We start from the raw sequence: 24,083 nt of genomic DNA on the forward strand, positions 1-24,083 counted from the left end.
TTGTGACAAAAGAAGGGCACCATTTGCTTTTGCTATTTAACCTGAATAATCTGAAATTTCTAAGCAGAAAAGATGATTTAGCAAAGCCTGATTACCTACTAGAAAGTGCACAAATGAAGCCAGTGGACTACTGAACCATCTCAGTTGAGAAAGACGCTGGTGAACTGACAGCCCTCTGTCTACATCTACGGCTGCTATAAAATGCCCTCTACCAAGCAAGCTGCAGCACCTCAACAGTTTGGGACTCTTGACAGCTCTGTTAACATTTTCTGCCCTCAATCTTTAGTTTGCCAAAAATAATCACAGGTAAGAGTATGACAGATGCTTCTTTACTTTACAAATTACCTGATTACATAGTTTTAATTTTGGAGCTCTCTTTTTTTATCCTTTATGAGAAGAAATATCAAGTGAAAAGGTTTCTCTTGAAAGTGTTATTTTGTCCTCCCACAATCATTGGCTTCTGAATGTTCCAACTTTTAACATTTGAGAACTGTCAAAATTGGTCTTTTGGGATTTTCTTGAATATAAACTTGAGGCTTCATGAGCAATTCTCTCTTAGAACATAACTGAACAGGCATCAAATACTGGATCGTCTTTGGAACCTACCCCCAGATTAAGACCTTCTGTCCTAACCTCAGCTTCTAGCCCAAAAAACTTACAAACTTCCATTTCACAGGTATCACATGATAAGCAGGTGTTAACAACAACAAAAAAAACCCCAAAACCCAAGGATTTACAAATCTGATTATAAACTTTACTTCCATTGCTCAGCTTTAAATGTTTCACACAAAATAGCACTCCACCAGTTCTAGAAAACCTTGAGAAACAGACCAAAACTGTCCATGTTTAAGGTTGAAGCAAGAGATGGAGAAAACAAAGTATCTTATTGGGACAAAGATCTTCTTCATTATTCAATGTCTATTTAATTTTCTATTTGTCACTAAAACATGATTACTTGATATCTATTTCAGCCACTCTGAGGGAGATCTGAACAAGAGACAGTGAAACCATATGCTCCTTAAACTGACTTCCACATTTTACTTCTGACGTTCAGAAAAAAAAAAAAGTTGCTGCTCTATTCTAACAAGCTTATAGTTGGAAAATACATCTGTACCGTACACACAACAATTTTGATGTAGGGAACAGTAGCTCCTAGGATGCATTAAAATGACACAGTTAAAACTGAAATGTAAAGTATAATGGTTTAAGTTCCTTAATTTCACCAATGAACAACAGAGTAATTTAAAACCAAACTTTTAAAGCTGTTCACTTATTCAGACTGAGATATATAACAATTTGGTCCTTTTTACATGCTATGTACTATCACTTGACTTTTAATTTTAATTTAATTGGCAGTCTAATTTTAGTCAATGTCAGAAAAAAGCCAAACTTATTAGCATAAGTATAAAGACTAGAAAAGAGGAACCCACGCTAAACACCTTGAAACGTATTTTCTATAAAACCTATTTTACAAAAGGCTATACACACAGCTTCAGTTTTTGCCACAAATGAGAGCTCAGATGAACAGCAGACTCACAAACCTTTTGAATGCTTAAAATTTCTTTGGTGTTCTGTATTTTGACTTTGAAAAATAGTACGTGACACTTCTTGCTTCTTGTCCTCATAATCTCCACATCCATTGCCACAGTTCAAACGCTGGCCAACTATGCTAACGTTAGAAGTCCCCTTATCATCAAATGCTGGCCATGCAAAAGGAAAAAAATCAAATATTAAAAATAAAATTAGAAATAGTTTTTCCTGTGTACTACAGGATTCTCAAATAGTTACATTTTCAGAGTCCCTCAGACTGGTTTTATGCATACAGTATAAGCATTTTTGCCTACAGAAATCTGAGCATTTCAACAAAGATGCCCAGGCTCTATTCATCTTTCACATGCAAAGGCTTTCATCTACAGATAAACCCAGGTTGATAAGCTCAGCTTGAAAAATTATTTTTTAGTTTAAAGTCTTTCAAATATGAACAACTGAATACTAAGTAATTCAGCATTAAAAGCCAAATTAAGTCATAGGTCTACTAAGTGAAAATAGTAAAATACTAGTTAAAACACAAGAAATCTTTCCATTTACCTACCCTAGAAGTCATAAAACACATTTTAATGTTACAACTGGAGACAACAGAAACAGAGCATTTTTATGCCTGCAAAACATTCTCAACACATTTTAGTTTTGGTTAAAAAAAAAAAACCAAAACCACCACTAATTACTTCAGGAATCCTTTAAAGGATCATTTCTGCTTTTCCAAACACCCCTAAAATCAAAATACCTAAAGAGACAGAAGTCTTTTCATATATGTGCTTTTACTACATATTCCACAAATTCCAGGGAACTAACCCTGCATTTAATTAAAGGGATTGATAGGCGGGACCAAGGTGACATAACTCTGGCAATGCCAGCAACTAGAGTGACCCAGGCATCTTCCTTAGTGTGCTACGAGGGGTACCAGACTGCAGTTCTGCTTCCCACTGCTGCAGGCGTGACGGTACTGATGCGTTTCCTACCACCCGCCGATGCCCATCTGTCTTCAGGTTCTGCACTGGTGGCCGTCACTGTCAACCCAACCATGTCCACATGAGATCAAGAGCCGTACTGAAATCCTTAAAAAGGTTTCTTGTGTTCTCTTCTTCAGCTGAGAACTTGGATCAAAGCAGGGTGTTGTGTTCTGCTAAGGGACAAAAACTGAAGGGAGGGTTTTGCTGAGGGATATACTTGAGATGGTGAGTCTCTCCCAGCAAGGAACACTATGGGCAGTGCCCTGATCCGGGCTGGTGTGAGATGCTCTGGAAAATTACTATACGGCCAGATCCCCTGAAAGTCCAAGAACTCCTTGACCATGAATTTCTGCACTGTCCCAGTGAAGCCTAGTAGTTATAGCGTTTCATATATCAACATTAAGACCTCACACGTCAGGACTGATCCATTAATTGCTGTATTTGGTACAACAGCACCCTCTGGCCTCTGAAACTGTTAGGACCCTGGCAAAAGATGAGCTACCGGCCCGACAGCAGGCAGACTGGTTTTCAAGGTGTCAACTATTAAAAGCTGCACAAACTTACATGTTACAGAAAAAATTTGGGAAGTAAGAAACATCTGAAAGTTGCCACTCTATTATAACAAAGCTAAAAGAAGCTGATAAAATTCATCTTAGAGAAACAGCTGAAGCAATCTGACCTCAATTAGTAAGTTAATGATAGGTAAGGGACAACTAAGTTTCCAGAACAGAAAAGAGCAAAAGTGTTAAACTCTTTAAAAAAAAGAAAAAAGCTGAAGAAGGAGCCAGAGTACAACTGACCCATATGCTGGGCAATAGAGTTCCCAGGACTGTACCAGGGAAACTAATGTATTTGGAAGCACCCACCAGAAAACAGTATGATCAGAGAAATCTGGTCTCCTTTTATAACACAGCAACAGTCCTTGTGGGCAGGAAAGAAGTGAGAGATGCCATATATCATCCCAGCCATACGAACACAGAGTAGTTACCAAAAGCTTCATTCTCCAAATGGAGGGATGTATCAAGCAGCGTTCTGCTGCAGTCTGTTCAGGACCCAGTACTATCCAATATTTTGCCCAAACAGCTGGATAATGAGGCAGCATGCTGCATTCAAATAAAGGTCAGCAAATGGGAAGCATATATGCATGCTTGAGGACAGGATCTGAATTCAAGGAGCTCATGATAAAGTAGAAGAATGATCCAAGAAGAACAAGACTCAGGTAGGACAGGACTGATTTTGCATGTTTTACAACAATGCAGCCATAACTATCCTTTCAACTAAAAGTGCACAAGGGGCATTGTACGGGTACTGCATGTAGATCTGTTGAAAACAACCTAGATGACAGCAGTTAAAAAGTCCATAAAGTCTGACCTATGAAGGAAAGCTAGAAAAAATAGAAGTTAGTCTAAAGGACAGAAAATGAAAGAGGGAAAGAAAAATACAAAAAAAGGTAGCTGCTTGGAAGAAGAAAATCTTCCATCCTTCAAAATAAAATAAAAGTGTAATGAGATAAGTTACAGCAAGGGGGATTTAAGTTCAGTGTTAAAAAAACCCTTCACCTGATGATACCAGTTAAATACCAAACTGATTTTTACAAGTTCTCCAAGTTCCAGTGTAAAAATTCAGAGCTTTTTGAGATTTGACTTGTGTGATGGGCCAAGCCCAGTCAGTAGTGGGAGCGATGGACTTTTCTTTACCAGTTAGCTGCACAGGTATTACAATGACCTTATCGGTAGTAGTCTGTCAGCTCTTCACAGGAGGTCCAGTGCTGTGCATCCTGGTTGATTAACTGGCTCAATAAGCAAAATAAGTGTGCTGCTCATTATTTTACACTGAAGGTCAACTTCTTGCAGAAGGTCTTTTCATATAATGAATGCAAAACCATTAACCACAACATGTATTACTATGTACATGCAGTATTTGCTTTCTGACTTATGCTGTTACTTGAAAAACCTATTTGCTAATTTATTCTGAGAAAAGTGGCCTCAGCTGAAATGAGGAGCAATAGCTTCAATTTCTGAAAAAAAGATCATAAGTCTCAGTAGCAATTACTGGTTTTTGAATGTGATGGCTTTGCAAATTCAGGTCTGTAAGATGCCCTCCAATCTTAACTGAACTAAGTTTTGCAAACTTTTTAGAAAAAATATATAGCTCCTTAGGCTGCAACAGGGTGCAACGGAGCAGTCTTTGGGAAGAGGTCAGAAAAGAACTTTGTGGACACAGCTCCCTCAGTACCTTTCCACCATCCAGCTGAATCAAAATTGATTAAACATAAATAATCATAAACAATCGGTTTCTGCCCATTACAGAAATCTGCAGTTACCTGTACTTCACTGTAAGTGTAAAATAGAACAGCATCAATCAACTTCAATTTCCTACCAGGAAATTAACTGCTTGCAACATTTTGACCCTTCCTACTCTTATCCAGCTGGTGTCCAATGAATTTTTGAACAATACTGCACTGAATTTTGAAGTGCACATACTCACAGGTGGCATTTGCATTAACAGGTTTTATCCTGACAGAGAAAGGCAGAAACCCTGGAGTTCCTTCTCACCTGCAGTACTGCAGTATAATCTCAATTTGGCCAAACAGCGTCTAGCAATTACCTTTTTTTAAGTGCTGAAGGGACTTGAACTCATTGAACAAGTAAGAAAGACACATCAAGTGACCATTCTGTTACATCAATGAAGCAAGGTATATATTGAAAAGCACAGCTGTATTGGGTCTGCACAGCAAGGTTTTGGTAGCAGGGGGGTTACAAGGGTGGCTTCTGTAAGAAGCTGCTAGAAGCTTCCCCCATGTCCGACAGAGCCAATGCCAGCCGGCTCTAAGATGGACCCACCGCCAGCCAAGGCTGAGCCAATCAGCGATGGTGGTAACGCCTCTGTAATAACATTTTTAAGAAGGAAAAAGGTTGCTGGGACACACAGAAACGGCAGCTGGAGGGAGGAGTGAGAACATGTAACAGAAACAACCCTGCAGACCCCCAGGTCAGTGAAGAAGGAGGGGAGGAGATGCTCCAGGCGCCGGAGCAGAGATTCCCCTGCAGCCCGTGAGGAAGACCATGGTGAGGCAGGCTGTCCTCCTGCAGCCCAGGGAGGTCCACAGTGGAGCAGATATCCACCTGCAGCCTGGGGAGGACCCCACGCCGGAGCAGGTGGGTTCCCGAAGGAGGCTGTGACCCTGTGGGAAGCCCACGCTGGAGCAGGCTCCTGGCAGGACCTGCGGGTCTGTGGAGAGAGGAGCCCACGCTGGAGCAGGTTTTCTGGCAGGACTTGTGATCCTGTGGGGGACCCACGCTGGAGCAGTCTGTGCCTGAAGGACTGCAGCCCACGGAAGGGACCTGGAGAAGTTTGTGGAGGACTGTCTCCCATGCAAGGGACCCCACGCTGGAGCAGGGGAAGAGTGAGGAGTCCTCCCCTGAGGAGGAAGGAGTGGCAGAGACAACGTGTGATGAACTGACCCCAACCCCCATTCCCTGTCCCCCTGTGCTGCTGAGGGGGGGCTGGTAGAGAATCCATGAGTGAAGCTGTGCCCAGGAAGAAGGGAGGGGTGGGGGGAAGGTGTTTTAAGATTTGGTTTTATTTCTCATTACCTTACTCTGGTTTGACTGGCAATAAATTAAGTTAATTTTCCCCAAGTCAAGTCTGTTTTGCCCGTGACGTTAATTGGTTGAGAGATCTCTCCCTGTCCTTATCTCAACCCACGAGCCTTTTGTTGTATTTTCTCTCCCCTGTCCAGTTGAGGAGGGGAGTGATAGAGCAGCTGCATGGTGCTTAGTTGTTGGCTGGAGTTAAACCACGTCAACAGCGAAATACCTGTGCTGGAATTATGTTCTGCAACATGTGGGTGTCTGTTTCTTGCTGAAGATATTCTTGCAGGCTGCGATTTGCTGCCAAGTAGTGGAAAGGTGTCTGACCTGTTAAAACATAAAACAAATTTTTATAAGTATAATTCTACACACTAGTCAGAGCCCAGCTAAATAACACTTTGTAGCAAAGACAACAACAGATTTCAGTTTCTCCTCCCCAACGTACTTGGCGGACAAATATTTCCAGTGTACTTCCACAAATGTTCACACTGAGTAGAAAAAGAAAATTAATTCAGTAGAAATTATTTGATGAGCAGGTCCATTATGAGGAACACCATAAAGATGACCCTTAAGAGTAAACTTTACACTAGGACTAAATTTAGCATACAGTCAAAAAGCTAAGGAATCATCTGGCCTAGGGACTGATGATGCTGGTTCCAATCTGGCAAAGAATGGCAAATGAGAGTGACCAAATCCACTAACCTTTCACTTCCAGAAATGAGCTGTTTTCAGTTCAGTGTCTAGCACACAGACATTCACCAGGAAAATGCTGTTATCTACAAGACAATCTTGATACTTCTTTTTCAAAATGATGATTTGAATATTAAAGATGATTGAACCCAGAGCCCTGTGCTGTTAAATACTGTGCCTAGGTACGTAATAGTTACAGGGAAACAGCAGCTGTTCCACTTTCTGCTAGGACTGAAATACACACAACTAGAAGACATGCTTTTAAGATCCTGAGGAAAGCCCATGCTTCAGAAACTTCACTAATACCACTATCAAGCTCCCATTTCTGTGGTGATTTATCAGTAGAGAAACCGATTCTTCTAGAAGTAAATAAACAGAAAAAGCCTACATTCTTGTTGCCCAACTACATAGATTTTGTGAACAGACAATGCTGGTTTCCAATGCTCGCAAACCAGCTTCTGAACTAAACTCTCTGGTATTTTTATGAACATTCCAAGGCTTTCAATGTCTTCTAGGATATATTTTGTCACCTCTACAAATTCAGTCTTACTGCCAGATGTCCCCTCTCTTGCTTGCTAGTTCAGAATTCCTGTATCTGTGAATCCTGTAAAACATTAAGCTTGTGTGTCACTCAATAATGGAAATGGCATGTTGTATAGAACGTGTCCTTAGTAAAAACCTTGTCTGGAAGAACATTATACACAGAAGTTTATAGTCATGACTTTTTAGGTATTCTAGCATTTGAATGTGTTATTTTAAAGATTATTTTTAAAACCGTGATTCAGCAGTAATGCATATGGGGAAGATAACCTACATATAAATTAGTTCTGAGACTGCACAACTGTGAAAACCCTCTGTTTCTGAATCATTCCAGCCTCCCTCTGTCTCAAAAACCTTTCTTTTGTATATTCCCTCTCTTCCTTCCTCTTCTGTTTATACACTTGTATGCCAGTTACATAAAGATGCACTTAGTACACACAAAAATAAAAGACGTCTTTGGATCAGAGCTACAAGCAGCTTTATCATGGGCTCAGAGAGCAGAAAAGGAGATTCTGTACTGCGAAATCTGCAAAATTCCTCAAAAACTTTTTTATTTCATTAAAAAATAAAATAGTTTATACTGCTCACAACCAACTGGGTCATTTCTCTTTACAATCAGAATAGCACATGTCATCACAGAATTTCTTTTTAGAAGAGCTCTGTGAAGGCATTTTAAATTAACAATAGTCTGTCAGTAATAAAATGGAAACAGTTCATGATTTGCAGTAATAAGAAACATGTACGTTGTCCTCCACTTATCACAAAAAAACAAGCCATCCCTTCTTCAATTTCCAGGCTATAACAAGCAAACCTTATCCTTCCTCTTAACTCATTCTCCTTCTTACTCATTTGTTTAGGCTATGGTTCACATACCTTCTATGGCAGGCTAAAGTCTTAATGAAATATTTACTACCACCCACAGTACTTCACTGCACTGTGTTACAATGGCTGCACCAGGGAACTCTTTCAAATTAAAAGCCAGCACATACTAGAAGAATATAATTAAGCAGCTATTGTATAGAGCAATGTATTTTTAGATAGGAAAATAATTCACATATAAAAATCAAGCTATTAAGCAAAACAATCTTGTATAAAAAATATATTACAGATTTCATGCCCTTTAATATTAAACTAACAGCAGCAGAGACTGTGCGTGAGAATTTCAAAGCAGAGTTAACACACGAGTTCCACTCACGTTATTCTCCTTCTCTGGGGGACTGTGGACACAGGTGAAGTCAGAGACTCCTGGCTGTAAACTCCGCTTTCGCTGTAGGAGCCCGCGCTCGGGGAGGAAGCGTGGGAGGGGGAGTCCGCAGACAGATCAAGTTTAAGAGCAGAATCGGGACTTTCAAGATCTGAAATGTTGCTGCTTAGCTTTGCCCTTTTCTTAGCTGCACTGTTTCGTAGAGATCGAAGTGAATTCTGCATCTAAACAGGATTGAAAACAAAATCACAGGTTTTACTCACTGCGTAAGAAAAAAAGCTTTTTTAAGGAAAAGAAAGTATGTTTCTGAGTGTTCAGTTCAGTTCACAGGCGTTCAGTGCACATGTCTCTTGGGCAATGTGACTGACCATTTACATAGGTTATGCAGTATCATAATGATCCCTTTCATTGTTTTACTTCACAAGAATAATTATCCTGCAAGTAAATGCAAATTCACAGTAACTCCTAGCTTCATTTTGCAAAACACAAGAACAGATTCCTGCAAAAATACATCAGCTGCTCTTTATCTTTTTTAATAGACTAAAGGAAGCATTTGATGGCTGCTAGTACACACAATTGGGACCTCAGGCTTTTCACAACAGAACTGCACAAAGCTGCAAAATATGCAGAACTGAATCCTGAAAACTGCGCCTAGCAAGCAGAGCTCCTACTCAGCTAAGCAGGAAAATCTACAATGACTAGAGCTTCATGCTACTGCATATTCTCTCCTCTTTTTTCTGAATACATCTGACGTAAAAAAAGTTCTTCCTCTGTCTGTTTATCACCTCAAGTTACTTTCAGTAGTGACTAGAGGATGGAAAATAAAGGCAGTAAGGCAAAGCCATTAAGTCCTACTGCAGCTGCTCTCAGATCCACAGGGACTAAAGACAGGATTTGAGATTCAAACAATTTCTATAAACTGTGACAGAAATACGGACGTGTTGCATGGGATCATGCAGGGAAGATCATACAAAATCCAATCACAGATGATACCTGTGCTTCTCACGTAATCAACGTTGCAATGGTTTCGATTTGTCCTGATGAGGATACTGCGGATACAGTTCCACCTCTCCACGACCCCTGGAAATAATCCAGCATGCCTCTGCAGTATTTTTCTATATCCTAGACTGGTGCAGCTATTTGGTGTTTCTCAAACATCAGAGAGACCTGAGCAACAGACTGAGGGACAGGATCCTTCAGCGTGTACTGGGCACAGTGGCAGGGGTCGGCGTACACACAGCCCCCCATACACAGTGGGATCTCACTGGACAACCCATGCGATGGAGAAACAGCCATGCAGGATATACAGCTACGCTGGCTGCGAAGTATTTCATGGACCAGTAAAGGGAAACACTAGAATAAGTCTGTTCGACAAGTCTCATGGGTCACAGAAGGTATATATTTTTAAAGGTTTTAAATATTTCAAATATTTTCTAAGTCACAGGTTGAGTGGCACACTCAAAACGCTAGCCACTGAATACACATAATTGACCCAAATTACTACTAGTGGATTTCCACACACAGGAGGGATGCTGACCTGCCGAGCCTAATGCCAAATGTGTCTGTGTCATATCAATCAGCTGCAGGTGACACCACATTCACCCAGCTCCACATCAGTTTTTCTCGTTTTACTCCATGAAAAAATGACTGAATTCTGAGAGAGCTGGGACATGCTGTGAGGGTATCGGGGACAGCCCACTTCAGCAGCCCCAGGAAGCTGAGGAAACTCCCAGGCTGAGTCAAATGAACCTTCATCAAGGAAGTTATTTGTTATTTCGGGCACTTTGCTATAACTAAAGAGAGGATTATTACTTAAATCTGGCATGAAATTTAAAATTAAGTCAAGATAATGAGAGCAGAAGCTGCATAAAGGCCCGCAGTTCTGCCCTGGTACTACAATAACTGAAAACATTACAACTTGAGCTCTGAGAAAAACAAGGGAAATTAAGATGTCTGGAACAAACACGGGAAGTGTGCTTCAACATTGGTATTTATTGCTTTACTTAGCTCCTATCAGACACCCAATGGTATCTCACTGAAAACCTGCTGTAGTGATGACTGCCACAAAATTTAAGTCAGAAACATTATTTTCTGGCTCTCGTTTAGGAAAAAGAAAAGCTTACAGTATATCAACTGTTAAAAGTGCATTATGTCATACTTAAACCAACCTCTTCTTGATCCACTTCCTCGTCACCAACATTTAGCTCTGAAAGATCAGCTGCAAGCTTCCTATCCACTTCATTCAGCCACACGTCCTCACACTCTTCGTTTCTCCACTTTGTCGCACTTAATTCAATCTTATCGGGCAGTGGGCTAGCGAGACGGGGTATGGGGGGGACAGGTCTGGTCCCATTCAGGCCCCGGCGGGAGGCTGGGGGTCTCACCAGGGTGGGTTTCAGCTGCAGAGGAGAGTGTTTCTCCTGCAAATTCTCCCCTGAAGAAGACACAAGCAGATGTCAGTCCTTTGGAGGGGTGGCAGGAACACAGCACTCACCAGAATAAACTTCATGTCTCATTTCTATATCACACCAGAAAACTCCTTTTCACCTTGAGGTGAGTGTTAAAAAACACATTTACACACGCAATTTTATTTACTATTATAAATACATTTCAAGGACATTTTGTTTGGCTCAGTATGAGCAAATTTGAATAAAACCAGTAAGAACATAAAAACAGCTGTAGTGAGTCAGACGAAAGGCCTGATCCCTAACAAGTTAAGAAACCGACACTAAAGAGTATTCAGACAGGATTTAGGAGCTTCCTTGGTCAGAGGTTTGACCCAAGCTGACCCACCGTCCTGGTACACAAGTTCACTTCCTTTATCAATAAATCCTTGCTCTTGGCGCCTTCAGCAGCCTGCAGCAGTCGGCTCCACAATGAGCATTAAAAACGTACTCCCCTTTTTTTAAAACCTGATGTCACCAAAACCCCTTCCTTAACTCCTTCAGGTATGCATGTATACATGCATTCATGTGTATAAATATACACACATATACACACACACAGATGAAAGTAAGTTTCTCACATGAACAACAGTAGACAGTGATTCTCTATCTAACTTTATTTTTAAACCATTCATAATTTGAAAAACTTTCAATATTCCTTCTCCAACATCAGTTTCCCAAATGCGCCAAAACCCTGTTCCTGAATACGTACTTACGCACATTTTTCAATATTCAATTTTACAAAATCATTAGGAACATAACCAGACTTGCCTCTTTCCATGATATTTTCTATTACCTCCTGACTCTACCTTTTCCATCTCCCTGCATTTCAAGCTCGGTTACCAATCTCTTCTACTTTTAGTGTCTCCTTTTAAAAAAATAGTTTCATGCATGTGCATACCAACATACACTTAGCACCTTTAAAAAGTAATTAACTTTCTTAATTATGAAAAAAAAAGACTAGTGCCCTAACAAACTCTCCTGTAAGCTGCTGTAACAACAATAAAGTTACTCCAAAGAAACAGAAAAAAAATGAGATGCAAATGGACAACATACAGAAAATCAGCAAGTGATGAACACACATCTACAAGATACTGTTACATGCATTCCAAGGACAGGCGACTTCCAAAGCATTAATTTAGAAATTTTCTACATATGCACAAAAATATGGGTCTCAATGAAGATGAAATTTAAAACAGATTTCTTTAAATCAGTGCAAAATTTTATGTGGAAACTGTTGTATTGCTCACAGAAGGTATGCCTCATGAGTGATTAGGAATCAATTTAAGCTAAACAGAGAGTAAAGCTATTTTTAACCTAAAATAAGACTGCCTTTAGTAAGTATTTGAAAGAAATCAGCTAAATCGCTTAAGCAATTGTAATTAAATAAACTTAAAACTATTTCAGGTTAACCAATGTGTACATGAGGTCTTCAAAGTCAGGAAATCCGACCATAAACAGCAGTCTCTGCCATTAGCTGTCAGTGTAAACTGGGATGAAATCGGCACAGATTCTACTCAGTAGAGATGTAGCTGTTTGTACCCAGGTTTTAAAGAGCTATTCTGAGTGTGGGGAATTCAATACATACATTTCCAAATGCAAATAAAGAGGCCAAAAGGGAAAATGCAATGAGTAATATTGTTCTTGCACATGTACTAATTAGAGTATTAAAAGTAACAGGTATTTCTCTATTGGCTTTCTCTAAAAGTGCTAGATTTTGGGGTTTGTTTTTATTTTAGTTTGAAGAAAAACTTTTCCCTGATACATTACTGATAATAAAAGCAGAGCTGTAGCATATTATGCTTTATGACAGAACACAAAGACTTCACTTTTAAAAAGAAGCCTCCAGTGATGTGACTAGACTAGCGCAGGTAGAAAACCCTCATGTTTCTAATTGCAATTGGAGCATTGCATAATTCCCCATTTATCCACCACTGTAGGTTTTCTGACCACTGCTTAAAGTCACTCAAAATGCAAACCTGAAATCTGTTTTCATTATATTGACGACATTCCTACCTGTATTATCTCCTGATTTTTGACTGAGAAGCTGCTTCTGTGAACGAGGCTTAGGCAGTCCTTCAAAGCTTTTAAGAGGCCAGGAGTTTGAGAAGTTCATGGTATTATCTTGTGACTTCTTTGAAGAATCAGCTGGAGAGGAGACATGCTTTGGGCTGTTCCTTGATGATGACAGAGGGTAAGATGGCAGAATGAAGGTGCCCTGGCTTGCATTAGGACCTTGGAAGGACATCATATGTTCTGCTTGATTGCAAAAACTTCTCTGGGTCTTGCTGGAAAAATTTAGGCTGGCACAAACTGAGCAAAGAAAAAGAGAATAGTATTTGTGGTAATTAGCCCCTCTGACAGCTCTTATAATAATAATTTACAATGAAATAATACACTATCTAGACAGTCAAAAACTGAAGGTCAGCATTTTACTCAAGCAGACAGACAAATCAGCTAACTTCATTTTGCAAATTGCATTGTCCCTCAAAATATCAATTTCCTTTTTCTGCATTTGATCAAGTGAGTTTAAGCCTAAGCTATTTCAGAGTCATGTTTTGAAGAACTATATTTAAAAAAACAAATGATGCAAGTAGATTGAACATGGTTCTGTTGCTTGCTGCTATGTATTCCAAGCCTGCATAGCATGAAATTTGCAAACACCACTCTCAAAACTCAGTGATACAAGAGTACAAATAAAGCACAAATATTAAAAATTCTACACCCTTAAAAAAAAAATCAAAAAATTATTTTTTCCAAGAAACCAGTAGGTCAAAAATGGAAAGATAAGTGATGATTTGGAACTAGACTGTTTTAATTGTTTCCCATGAAAAGCAGACGCATGTTCCCTGCATGCACTCAAGCTTTTAGCCATGAAAGTGAAAAAGAGGACAAAGAAAAACTTAACAAAGTTCCTGACAGCCTCTGGAAGGATCACTGTATGCTGGGCCACCTCAGCAATCTTGTTGAGAGAACAGCCCCACAAACAGTTCCACCAGCACAACTGGGAGAATGGGAAAGCACAGCCCAGGAGTGAGAAAAAGTGACAGTCTGAGTCAGGCTAGGAGAAGCTATTAATGGTCTGTGTCACTCCAAAGAAAACCATTCAATTGTGCCTTTAGTTATAGCATAAAACATCCCTTTAGAAATCAGATCGCTCCAAGGTCTTCTGTCTTCTGCTCCTGCTGCTTTCCAAGGCTGCAGCACCCCGGTGCTCTCCAGGTATCCCAGGGCAGAAAAACTGAGACAACCACATCAGGTGTGGGTTGTGCTACCGGAGAAAGGCTCAAGTAACAATAATATCTGGCACAAAAACTATTTGCAGAGAAATAAATCAGCAAGTGTGGGCAACGTACCTGGACAGCCTTCTGAAGACCGAGGCTAAGAGAAGAGAATATTGACTTTGCTGTTAGAAAGGCAAAAAACAAAGAGGAAATTTCTCCTTTCTTCCCATAGGCATGAGAAAAACACAGTATCTAGAGCCTGTAAGTGGCTAGAGGTAAACCGAGTAAATAAAGTTCCTACCTATCTTCCGAGAAGGCTGTCAGCTCTACCCCTTGTCCAACACAGCTGGACCACTCAAAGCAGCCCTGTCCACAGATTTGGTATCATTACCATCTATTCCTCAGGACAGTGAGTTTATTCCTCCACTAAGTGTACATCTGGCATTTTTATTATTGTTACTACTGATGAACAGGCAAGTTTACACGTGTTACAGGTCCTGATTTATCTCAGCCTCCAGCTCTAGGGTTAAGGTGCACTCAATCAAATCCCTAGCCTCACTTTTTAAGCTAGCAGCAAAAGCCACCTGACATGGCAGCGCCCTGGCCATCTGTCTAGTAAAAGCTGTGCAGAGACCACCGCAAATTAAAGCAACACTATGAGAATTAAAAGCTTTACAGGTGCCAACACAGCGTCTCTGCAGCACACCGAGGTCACTTCCACCCGGCAGTTGTGTCCAGCAGAAAGGAGCAGCCTGTGCCTCCTCCTGCACATGTGCCTGCTCAGACACCTCGGCTGCCCTCCACACCTTGGAGGGGACCAAAAGAGGTACGTTAACCAGTCTCAGAGGGGCAAGGCTCAGACCTGGCCCTTGCTGTTAAGCAGGCTGGACTGATCTGACCTGTATCATTAACAGAACTCTAAAAACCAGTTTTTCAAAAAAAGTTCAGATTCTGTTACAGTACCACTTTTTATACAGCATGCTGGTACAATCGGATACCAAAGGTGTGGGTTGCAGATTAATAACCACAAATGAAAAGCACTACACAGGAGGGAGGCACAAATACATCCAAATAGGGACTGAACAACATTTTAGTAATTGTTTTTATTTCTTAAGGCAGCATAGAAATAAAGAGACATTTCCAAAGTAACATGCACTGACTTACGATACAGTTAGAATGCATATACCTTTGTCTTGCTGACAGTTATTTAATCCTAAGAATTGTAAATCAGAGTCCACACTACCACTCTTCCCACGTGTCTGTGTGTATCCAAGTGTTCCACATTTCCCTGAAATTTGCGGCTGATGAGAGCCCATAGCACCTTTCAAAAGAAAAACACAAATAACTAGATAAATACTTAACGTATGTTATTCAACAAAAACTACACAATAATATTTAATAGTGAATTAAGACTCTCTGTCTAACTTTCAGTGTAAAATATAACTACTTTCAAAGCATTTAATTCAAGAGTTTCTAAGGAACCTCATAATAATACCGTTCACAGGCACAAACTGGAAAAATGTTCTTCCAGGGCACTTTTCCAACTGAGAATTGTAGGGGGTCAAAAGAAAAACCCAGAACAATCCCCTCTCTGAATATATGACAATAAAGGGAGACAACACCTTAAAACCCCCAAATGCAGTGAGTTCCTTTAGAGTGATGTCACGCCTAGCATAGCTATGAGTAAACTTTGCATGCCACACATGTCAGCGCTCCTCAGACAAAGCCAAGAATATAACCTACCGCCAAGCAAAGAGAATAAATCAGGTCTGGTCTTGCCCGGTCTTTTTACATGCCTTTTGGCTATTAAAATACAAATCACTGAGTCTACATTGCTAGTGTAAATTAAGTGTAACACTATACCTGCGATCTTCTACAGACTTGGTTTTCAAAAACAAGACGTTTTTCATTTTTTAAAACAATCTTTAGAGCTCACTCTTCAGACAGCTTTCTACCCTAGCTGCTTATACAAAGCAAAAAGAGAAAATATGCAAATCTAGAATAGATATGCACAGATCTGCTCTCCTGAACAACCTACCATACATAAATACGACCTTCCCAACATGTTGTCCAGTTTATGGTATTTCATGCCCGGCCGCCACTATCAGCTAACTCTTGACAGCATACCTTTTATGATAACAACTGCTATTCTAGCCAACAACGTATTCCTGCTCAAAAGTCTGTAAAATTCTGTCTCCTTTTAATTTACTGCTTTATCTGCAATTCATATTGTATTTTACAGTGTGAAGGAATGTTGGCTGAATTACTCCATTGCTGATCTACATGGTACTTCTTTTTCCTAACTCTGCAAAAGCACGAGAAAGCTCTATATTTCAGGGATGTCCTGAGTCCTTTTGTTCAATACATCTGTTCACGTAACCACACTATTTCTTTGTGGTCTTGCTGTCTGAAAAAAAACGTGATGTATAACCTCTATTGGATCTACCTAGTGAAAATCTGTGTGTGTACTGCAGGACTGGAAAACAGTGGTCTAGGTTCTGAGATGGCGTACGCTTCTCCAGGAGCAGGAATGGGACTGCTGCCACTTGCTTCAGCTGGAGGCGTAGCCCTGTGCCCAGTACTCAATTCTTCGTAGTAAATGAAAATAAATAACAAAACAAATAATCAACAAATGATAAATCACGCTCATAAAGCTACAAATTTATGCTCAGGTTCTTCTAAATCTATTTTGTAAACGGCAGATCAAACACTCTTCTGTGTTAATACTTACCAGCACAAACAGAAGAATGCTCAGAGTTAAAATCTATACTATTCTGAAATAAATTCCTTGAAGCTCTTTTTCTACTAAAAAATAACTCATCACTGACTGGTACTCCTTGAGGGGGCCTTAACTTTGGAGAATGAAGAAAATCATTGGATGTAGAGAACTGTAGGAAAAAGGAAAATAAAGAAAAATTCATGTGTGTGAAAGGAATGCACAACCCTTTTCTGTACAAACAGCAGAATTACCTCCGTATCTTTGTCATCTAGACCCCACCACAGCCCAAACCTGTCTCTCTCTACAATGAAGCTACACAAACCACTGTCAATATGTTTAAGAAGACAGAACTGACGACAAATAAAGGTTTCTCCTCCCTATCACTTAGACAATGAAAAGCAAGAGTGTGTACATGCACCATACCTTTCACTCACAGAAGCAAATGGGATTCATCATGCATATATCCACAGGCAAAGCTTACTGAATGAAGAGAGCAAAAAGCAGAAAAGGTTTCTACAAAAAAAAAAAAAAAAAAAAAAAGACGACCCCAAAAATAGCTGCCTTATTCTGCCTCGCCGTTCCTGGGGTACATGCCATTCCTGGGGTGCTGCTATTCCTGGGGTGACACGAGAGTGCCAAGGAGAGGAGAGCTGTCCCCCAGGCGCTGGGCACCGACACGGGGCTGGGGCATGGTTCAGTCCGCCTTCAACCTCATCCTCCTGCGGCCTAAACCCAAAGCACTACCTGAGTTTTAAAAAAAAAAAAAATTCTGTTTTCCAACATTAAACAGTCTCACCCAACCCTTTATTAAAAGATTGGTAACATAAGATATGAAGCCTTTCACTGTCGTGAAACCAAGCGTTAAGTTTCTTGCAGCATGGCCAGGTCAGCAGTTCAAAAATTCAGATCCTTCACACAAAAAAACTGTGACAATTTTTTAAAACCTTAAAATTTAGCACTGAGCACCACGGCTCATCGACACAAACTGCCAAGACTTCCTGTGTTTAAAAAAGGCAGTTGATTTCTAAATGCAAAACATTTTGATGAAAGTTTTCTTTTCCCAGCTACCTAATACTCGTAAGTATTTTAAGCATTAGAAAGTGTTTTAGTTGGTTTCCAGATCTTACTCTAATATAGGTTGACACTATTCACACTGAAGGGAAAAAAAAACAACAAAACAAACTGGTAGAGAATTGCACTAGTCATCAATTTTTAAAATTAAACATTAACATTTTGAATTATGTACATTAGCTACGTAAGTGTTTAAACAGACAGCAGCTACTTGAGGTGTGACAAAAGCATGCTTCAGATTTAGTCTAAAAGCTGTATCTGGTAATATCAGCACCTTGTAATGAGAAATGGTTATATGTAAAGGAAAAATCTGAGTAATATAAATATTTAGCAAAGAAAAGATCATGCTTTAAATAAAGGTTTCTTGCTTTCTGATTTAATTAGCAAAATCAGTAATTTAATCATTTCCAGGCTATATTAACTCTGCTCTCCCCTTTCATAGACAAGGCTCCACACAGAGGTCAAAAGAGAAGTCTGAACAGAAATGGAAATATTTACTCAGTATTGGAAAGAACAGCATCACGTTATGCCTAAAAACCTCCTTTACTCAATATACTGGTTGTGTGAATAGAGAATTTGTAGTCTAACCGTACATAGTACATTAATTTATAAAAATATGTACTTTTTAATGTCACTGAAGATCTCAGTTCACCGAAAAGATGGGTTCTCAAACTGGGAACTTCACAAAAACTCTCGCAACATGAAATTGCAGTTCTCCATTAGTCCATAATTCAATTACCTCCTCAATTCACAGCCTGGCCCACACAATGCAAGTTGTGTTCGACAGGGAGAAACCGGTCAGCGGCAAACTCCGCACATACACGGTACAGCCGTGCTGCGCCTGGGCGACAGCAGACCCTGCAAAACAGCCGGCTCTGAGGTCTGCTACACGTTCCATGGACCGGGATAAATCTCATGGACTCCTCTTGAAAAAATAAACCTCACAATTCAAACTTTTAAATTATGTATTTCTAATTCTCCTCCAAGACTCTCCCCCCTTAAAAATGGAAAAAAGTAACTCACACATGGTACCTGTTAGCAGTAAATAAGTAAGTACAGCAGCAATTTGCCTGTATTTCCATTTAATGCTTTAAAAACCCAACCGGTTCCCAAAGGGACAGCAGTTCATCCCTGCACTGAGCGCCAAGGTACACAGCTACGTGGACACAGGCTCTTGAATGAAACAGCTTCCCTGTTCCTGGGAGGGTTTTTGTGGTTAACAAAAATGGCAAAAATCTTGTCTTTACTTACAAAAATGCACGTTCCAATTTACTGTCATGCACTGCATTTCATGGGCTCCAAGTTCAGCAGATATAATTAAATCATCCGCATAACAAATCGAAGTCTCGAGTCTGAAGCATTTTAAGCAAACCCACCAAAATGCTCAAAAGCTTAAAACTTTACATAAAATCTTCCTCCCTGCAAGCCAGTGCTAATGCAGAGCCAGACTTTTTAATCGGCCTTCAGGGATTAGCCTCTCACTTAAAATATTTGTGGACAACTGCTTAAAGCATACGACAGCAAAGGAAACGTTAAGGAGCCTCGATACAAAATGGATCTGTCTGAATCCCATTTTTAATGGAAGATGGCAGAAGCAATCCAGCAGGTATGAAATGATTTAGCAGGACCAGAGCAGGAAATATGAAGCTTTGCAAAGAATAAGAAACAAGTTCTGATTGCAGGATATACAGTAAGAACAATGACTTAAATCACACCAGTAGCCCCAATAACACTCAGCGCTATGTTGGCTTTTTACCACCCGGGTACCCTGAGGGACACCAGTTTTACTTTACAAATGAGAAAAAAGAACAGCAGACAAGTGGGTGAAGTGGTTTGTTCCAGGTTATTACAAGTCAGGAAAAAAGAGGAGATGAGAACTCGGCATTCCTGCTTCTGCAATCAGCCAGTTAGAAAACATCCTTTTCAATCTATGTATCTTTCAGTCCATAAATAAATGTTACTTGTACGAATTACACCCCATTTTTCCATACACAATATATGCAGAAGGAGCAAATTACACAACACTGACATGATTGTACAACTTTGCTCAGTTGTTCCAATCCCAGCTACAGGAATAAAAACTGTCTGCTTTCTTGTATGCAAATTATAATTACAGCAATTATAAATTTCCTAAACATAGGCATGCAGGGTGGTGGCAAATAAACACAAACCTAAAGCTGCCAGATTTTTCACTGAAGTAGATTACAGATCCTGGCAGAGGGATTTCTCAAAAGGTTTCAGGTTCATTTAAATGCCACTAGTACCACCAATGTCGGAAAATATTTGAATCCATCCACCCAAAGGAATATTAACTTGGTTACCAAAGCACAGCCCTTGTGAGTGACCCACCAGTGACAACGGCTGTGTTCCTACATTCCCTTCCCAGCTGAGCAACAGCACTGGATGAGACAAAAGTCCTCCTAATCAAATACACAGCAGCCATCAACAACGTGCTCCCAGGGAAGAGACAACAACAGCACAAATATGTAATGATATCTCCCCAAAATACTCTCCCAGCCTCCAGAAAAAACACAGCTCACATCCCAGAGACTGACACCTCAATTCACAATGAAAGGATAGCTTTATCACACAGACAGGTCAACCTCTGTGTCCCTTTAATCCTCGTTATCACTGCAGAAAACAAAGAGTATTTTTTTCATAAAACTAATTTCACAGATCATTTGAACACTCGCTAAGGTCGTCACAAAGCCCAGCTATTAAGTTCTCTGGTTATCAGATCAGTATGTAAACAGAGAAGAATTCCACATGTATTGCCAAACAGTGCAGTTATGTGAAATTGCACGTAGTTCACGTATACTTTTTAACATGGCTCAGAACTTCAGTAAAATGTTCAAATGCTCTTGCTTCCCCCCCAAAGGGCACTGCTTTCAGCAGCAGGTACAGGGACTCACAATGCGTATGTTTCACAGGGGAAAAACAGTAAGGTAACTCTCTAACTGCAATAATTACTAGGCATGTTATATTTTATATACAGCACGCTAAATTTTCAAGGTAGACACAGGAAGGCTTAGCTACAAAACATCAGTGAGGAACTCCCAGCACACTGTTAGCTGATTTTGCAGCAACCAGTTTGTTCTTCATGTTTCAGCAGGGCAGTGGAGCTAATAAGGTCTACAGAAGAAGTAGCATTCGTTTCTTTAAAAAGTGCTTTTGTACCTCAAACTGCAGAGTGTTTTTGTTCTGATAGCTTGCTTAAATTGGAATTATAGAAGATGAAGATTAAAAAGGGAATGGGGGATTGCTACTGCAGTGTTCTCAAACTCATTTGTGTGACCTCTCACGAATGGCACAGCTGGGAAACTATTGGAGAACACAGTATATTTGGTCACAGCAGGCTAATTTCAATTACTCAACATCAGCACCCAAAAGATCAGTAGATCACATCAAGTTCTAAAAAACCAACATAAACGTTTATTTCGGAATAGGATCTGGTCTGGTTCAGATTGGAATTGTTTACACTTTCCAAGGCTAAACCCAAGGAACAGGAGCAGACATAGTACATCAGCATCTCCAGAAAGAGAACACTCACTTCAGTGATTTCAGACAACTTTATCCGTTGGATTTACAGATAAAAAAATTGAACATCACAAGCCTGGCTCTGCCAGCTCAGGCTTAGAAATGAACGGGACCTTACTGAAGTACAAAGGAAAATATTCATGGGGTCATATGCTTTATTACCACTCTGCATTGCCAAGTATTTCCTATCTCTAGCAAACAAAACATTCCTCTGATGCTGTTAAAAGGTTCCTGTGAGTATATGCTTCAGAACGTAAAACTACCGGTACTTGGGAAAAAAAAAAAAAACAAAAAAACCCCCACACAACCACAAAACAGTTACCATTTTATTAATTTAGCTAAAAAACAGAGAAGCTTCAGCCTACCACTCAGCTGAGTGGTGATAGCAACTACCCCTGTCCCATGTAAGGAGGAGGAGGTCAGGCTACTCAGATTTGGCTTTAGAAGAAGGTAGAGTCAAAAGCAGAGTCGGTCCTGTAGCTTTAACAGATGTGTGCAGCTGCCAAGAATGAGAAGCGTAGAAGTACAGATAATTATCCTTTATTCAATAAACTCAGGTTTGGCTTTCAGAAAGAAAGAAAAACGGAAAGCTGAGGTGCTATGAGCAGCTATTAAGCCGTAAGACTTCAATTTCAGCATATAAAGCACAGAAGCGTGAAATCACGCACTTTAACCAAAGGATACTAGTTGTCAGAAATAAGACCCACAGATTAAATAAAGACTGGTATAAATGTTTTATTTAATGACCTTTTTAAGGGGTGTGCGCTATATACCCCACGAGTGCCACATTTTGTAAGCGCAGCTCAAGGCAGAACACTGCTGAGCTACGTCACTGGACATGACTCCCTTTCCAGCAAAACTCCATGCCTGCGTGACTCATTCCGAGTCAGCCGCGGCATCGGGGCAAGGCGGCTCCTCGGGTGACCAAACAGTCCTGCTGCACTCACCGCTTCTCTCTGGGCCTTTGATGGCACCCTCTGGCTCCGAAAGAGACAGCTGGAGGCACTGGTTTCCCAAGGCCCTGCAGTGTTTACCTATCCGTCACGTTTTCTTCTGCCATTACGAGTAGGAAGAAGACTCCTTTCCGAGCGCAGAAGGGCATCCCCTGGAAGTTGAGGTGGTGGCAGTTCAAGCACCTCTGACTAGGGCTTCTCACTAAGTTGTTTGTAAGGTTGAACATAACTACAATCTCAAGCAAATCTAACAAATTAAGAGAGACTCTGAGCTCGCATCTCCAGTGTCAAGCTAACCATGATTAGGTGGTGGTATCTCCGCTGCTCGAGGTGGCAGCCATGGGTGTTGGCACAGTCACACCTGGACTCTGCGCTGTACAGAAACACACTGCGCGGGATGGACACTCTTGGTTATGTTTGTCAGTGTAGTCAGATCGCCGTTCCCAATCCTGCAGCGTAGCTGGCAACCGTAAGTTTCCAGATGGGGGAGAAACAAAATCAGTCTCGAAGGACTTCAGAGGTTACAGAGAAACGTTTCATCAATAACCCAATTTAACATCACTGACAGAAGCTGTGTTTAAAGACAAACCCTTGAAGGCAATGTGCTTTGTCTACATTACATTTTTAGTACACATTAACTTACACATGTTTTACTTCACATCTTATCTGATCAGGGAAGTCTAGACATGGCCTTGGACAATCACTGTGTAACGTGACCCTAAAAATACTAGTAGAAAAACAACTTTAAACATTAAGCTAATTTCATGCATCCTTTCAGCCACAGAATGACTCCAAAAGTTAATATTTAAGCAAATTCATTTCAAAGGAATGTCTGAATTAATTATTAATTTTTCACATTTTCATGAACAAGTCAACTACCCGAATTTTATGCGTGATATACCTTACTGAAAATAGTTAAGAAGAGATACAGGGCGAACTTTCTTTCTCCCCCCCGCCTTTGATTGCTAAATGCCCTGAGGAAAAGAGCTTTATTTATACAGCTTATGGCAATCTCCTTCAGTTAAGAAGGAATGTCTTCAAGTACAGGAAACACTGTCCAAGTTTACTCGTCCCAGCATGAAAACAGAGTTCACCTACTGGCACTGAAGATACATACACTCCACAGGATAAAAGCAGCTTTGTGGCATGGATATAACAAAACAAGCACCATCAAGAAGCCAGCAAGTACTGTATAAAAAAAAAAAAAAAAAAAAAAAAAAATCACAAAGCCAGATAAAAAGATGTCCCCTGCCCTGGAGAGCTTTACAATCTACTCAGACAGATGTAACAGTAAGATAAGACAAAAGATGAAGACGTGAAGACAGAATAACAAAGTTGTCAACCTACAGTGACCGGATAAATATTTCAATACTTAAACCACCGTGTTGTTTAAATTTCCATTACAGTAAATGTGGGTCTAGCCAATAGCGCTCAAAGTCTCGAAAACAATTCATCTCATGCCAAATTAGGTCCTTGGTCACGAAGACGGCTCTCTAGACTCTACTGACTGCACAGAGTAGCTCTCCATTGACAATGGGACTACTTAAGCAATTGTCATATAGGTAACTAAAATTAATCTCTTACTCTTTTTCTCCCTG

General features: G+C 40.3%; 1 protein-coding gene across 2 annotated transcripts in view; it reads right to left on the bottom strand.

Moving 5' to 3' along the window:
- The window catches only part of TOGARAM1 (TOG array regulator of axonemal microtubules 1), a 45,787-nt gene that overhangs the window by 16,390 nt on the left and 5,314 nt on the right, over positions 1-24,083 (bottom strand). For both annotated transcript variants that reach the window (XM_052783694.1, XM_052783693.1), the window contains exons 2-8: positions 16,937-17,093; positions 15,392-15,526; positions 12,998-13,294; positions 10,706-10,971; positions 8,529-8,761; positions 6,330-6,430; positions 1,542-1,700 (exon numbers count right to left, since the gene is read on the bottom strand). In XM_052783694.1, the coding sequence (XP_052639654.1) occupies positions 1,542-1,700; positions 6,330-6,430; positions 8,529-8,761; positions 10,706-10,971; positions 12,998-13,294; positions 15,392-15,526; positions 16,937-17,093 (1,348 nt within the window). The remainder of the gene's footprint in view (positions 1-1,541; positions 1,701-6,329; positions 6,431-8,528; positions 8,762-10,705; positions 10,972-12,997; positions 13,295-15,391; positions 15,527-16,936; positions 17,094-24,083) is intronic.

The sequence above is a fragment of the Harpia harpyja genome, chromosome 3, assembly GCF_026419915.1.
Source record: "Harpia harpyja isolate bHarHar1 chromosome 3, bHarHar1 primary haplotype, whole genome shotgun sequence".
Taxonomy (NCBI): domain Eukaryota; kingdom Metazoa; phylum Chordata; class Aves; order Accipitriformes; family Accipitridae; genus Harpia; species Harpia harpyja.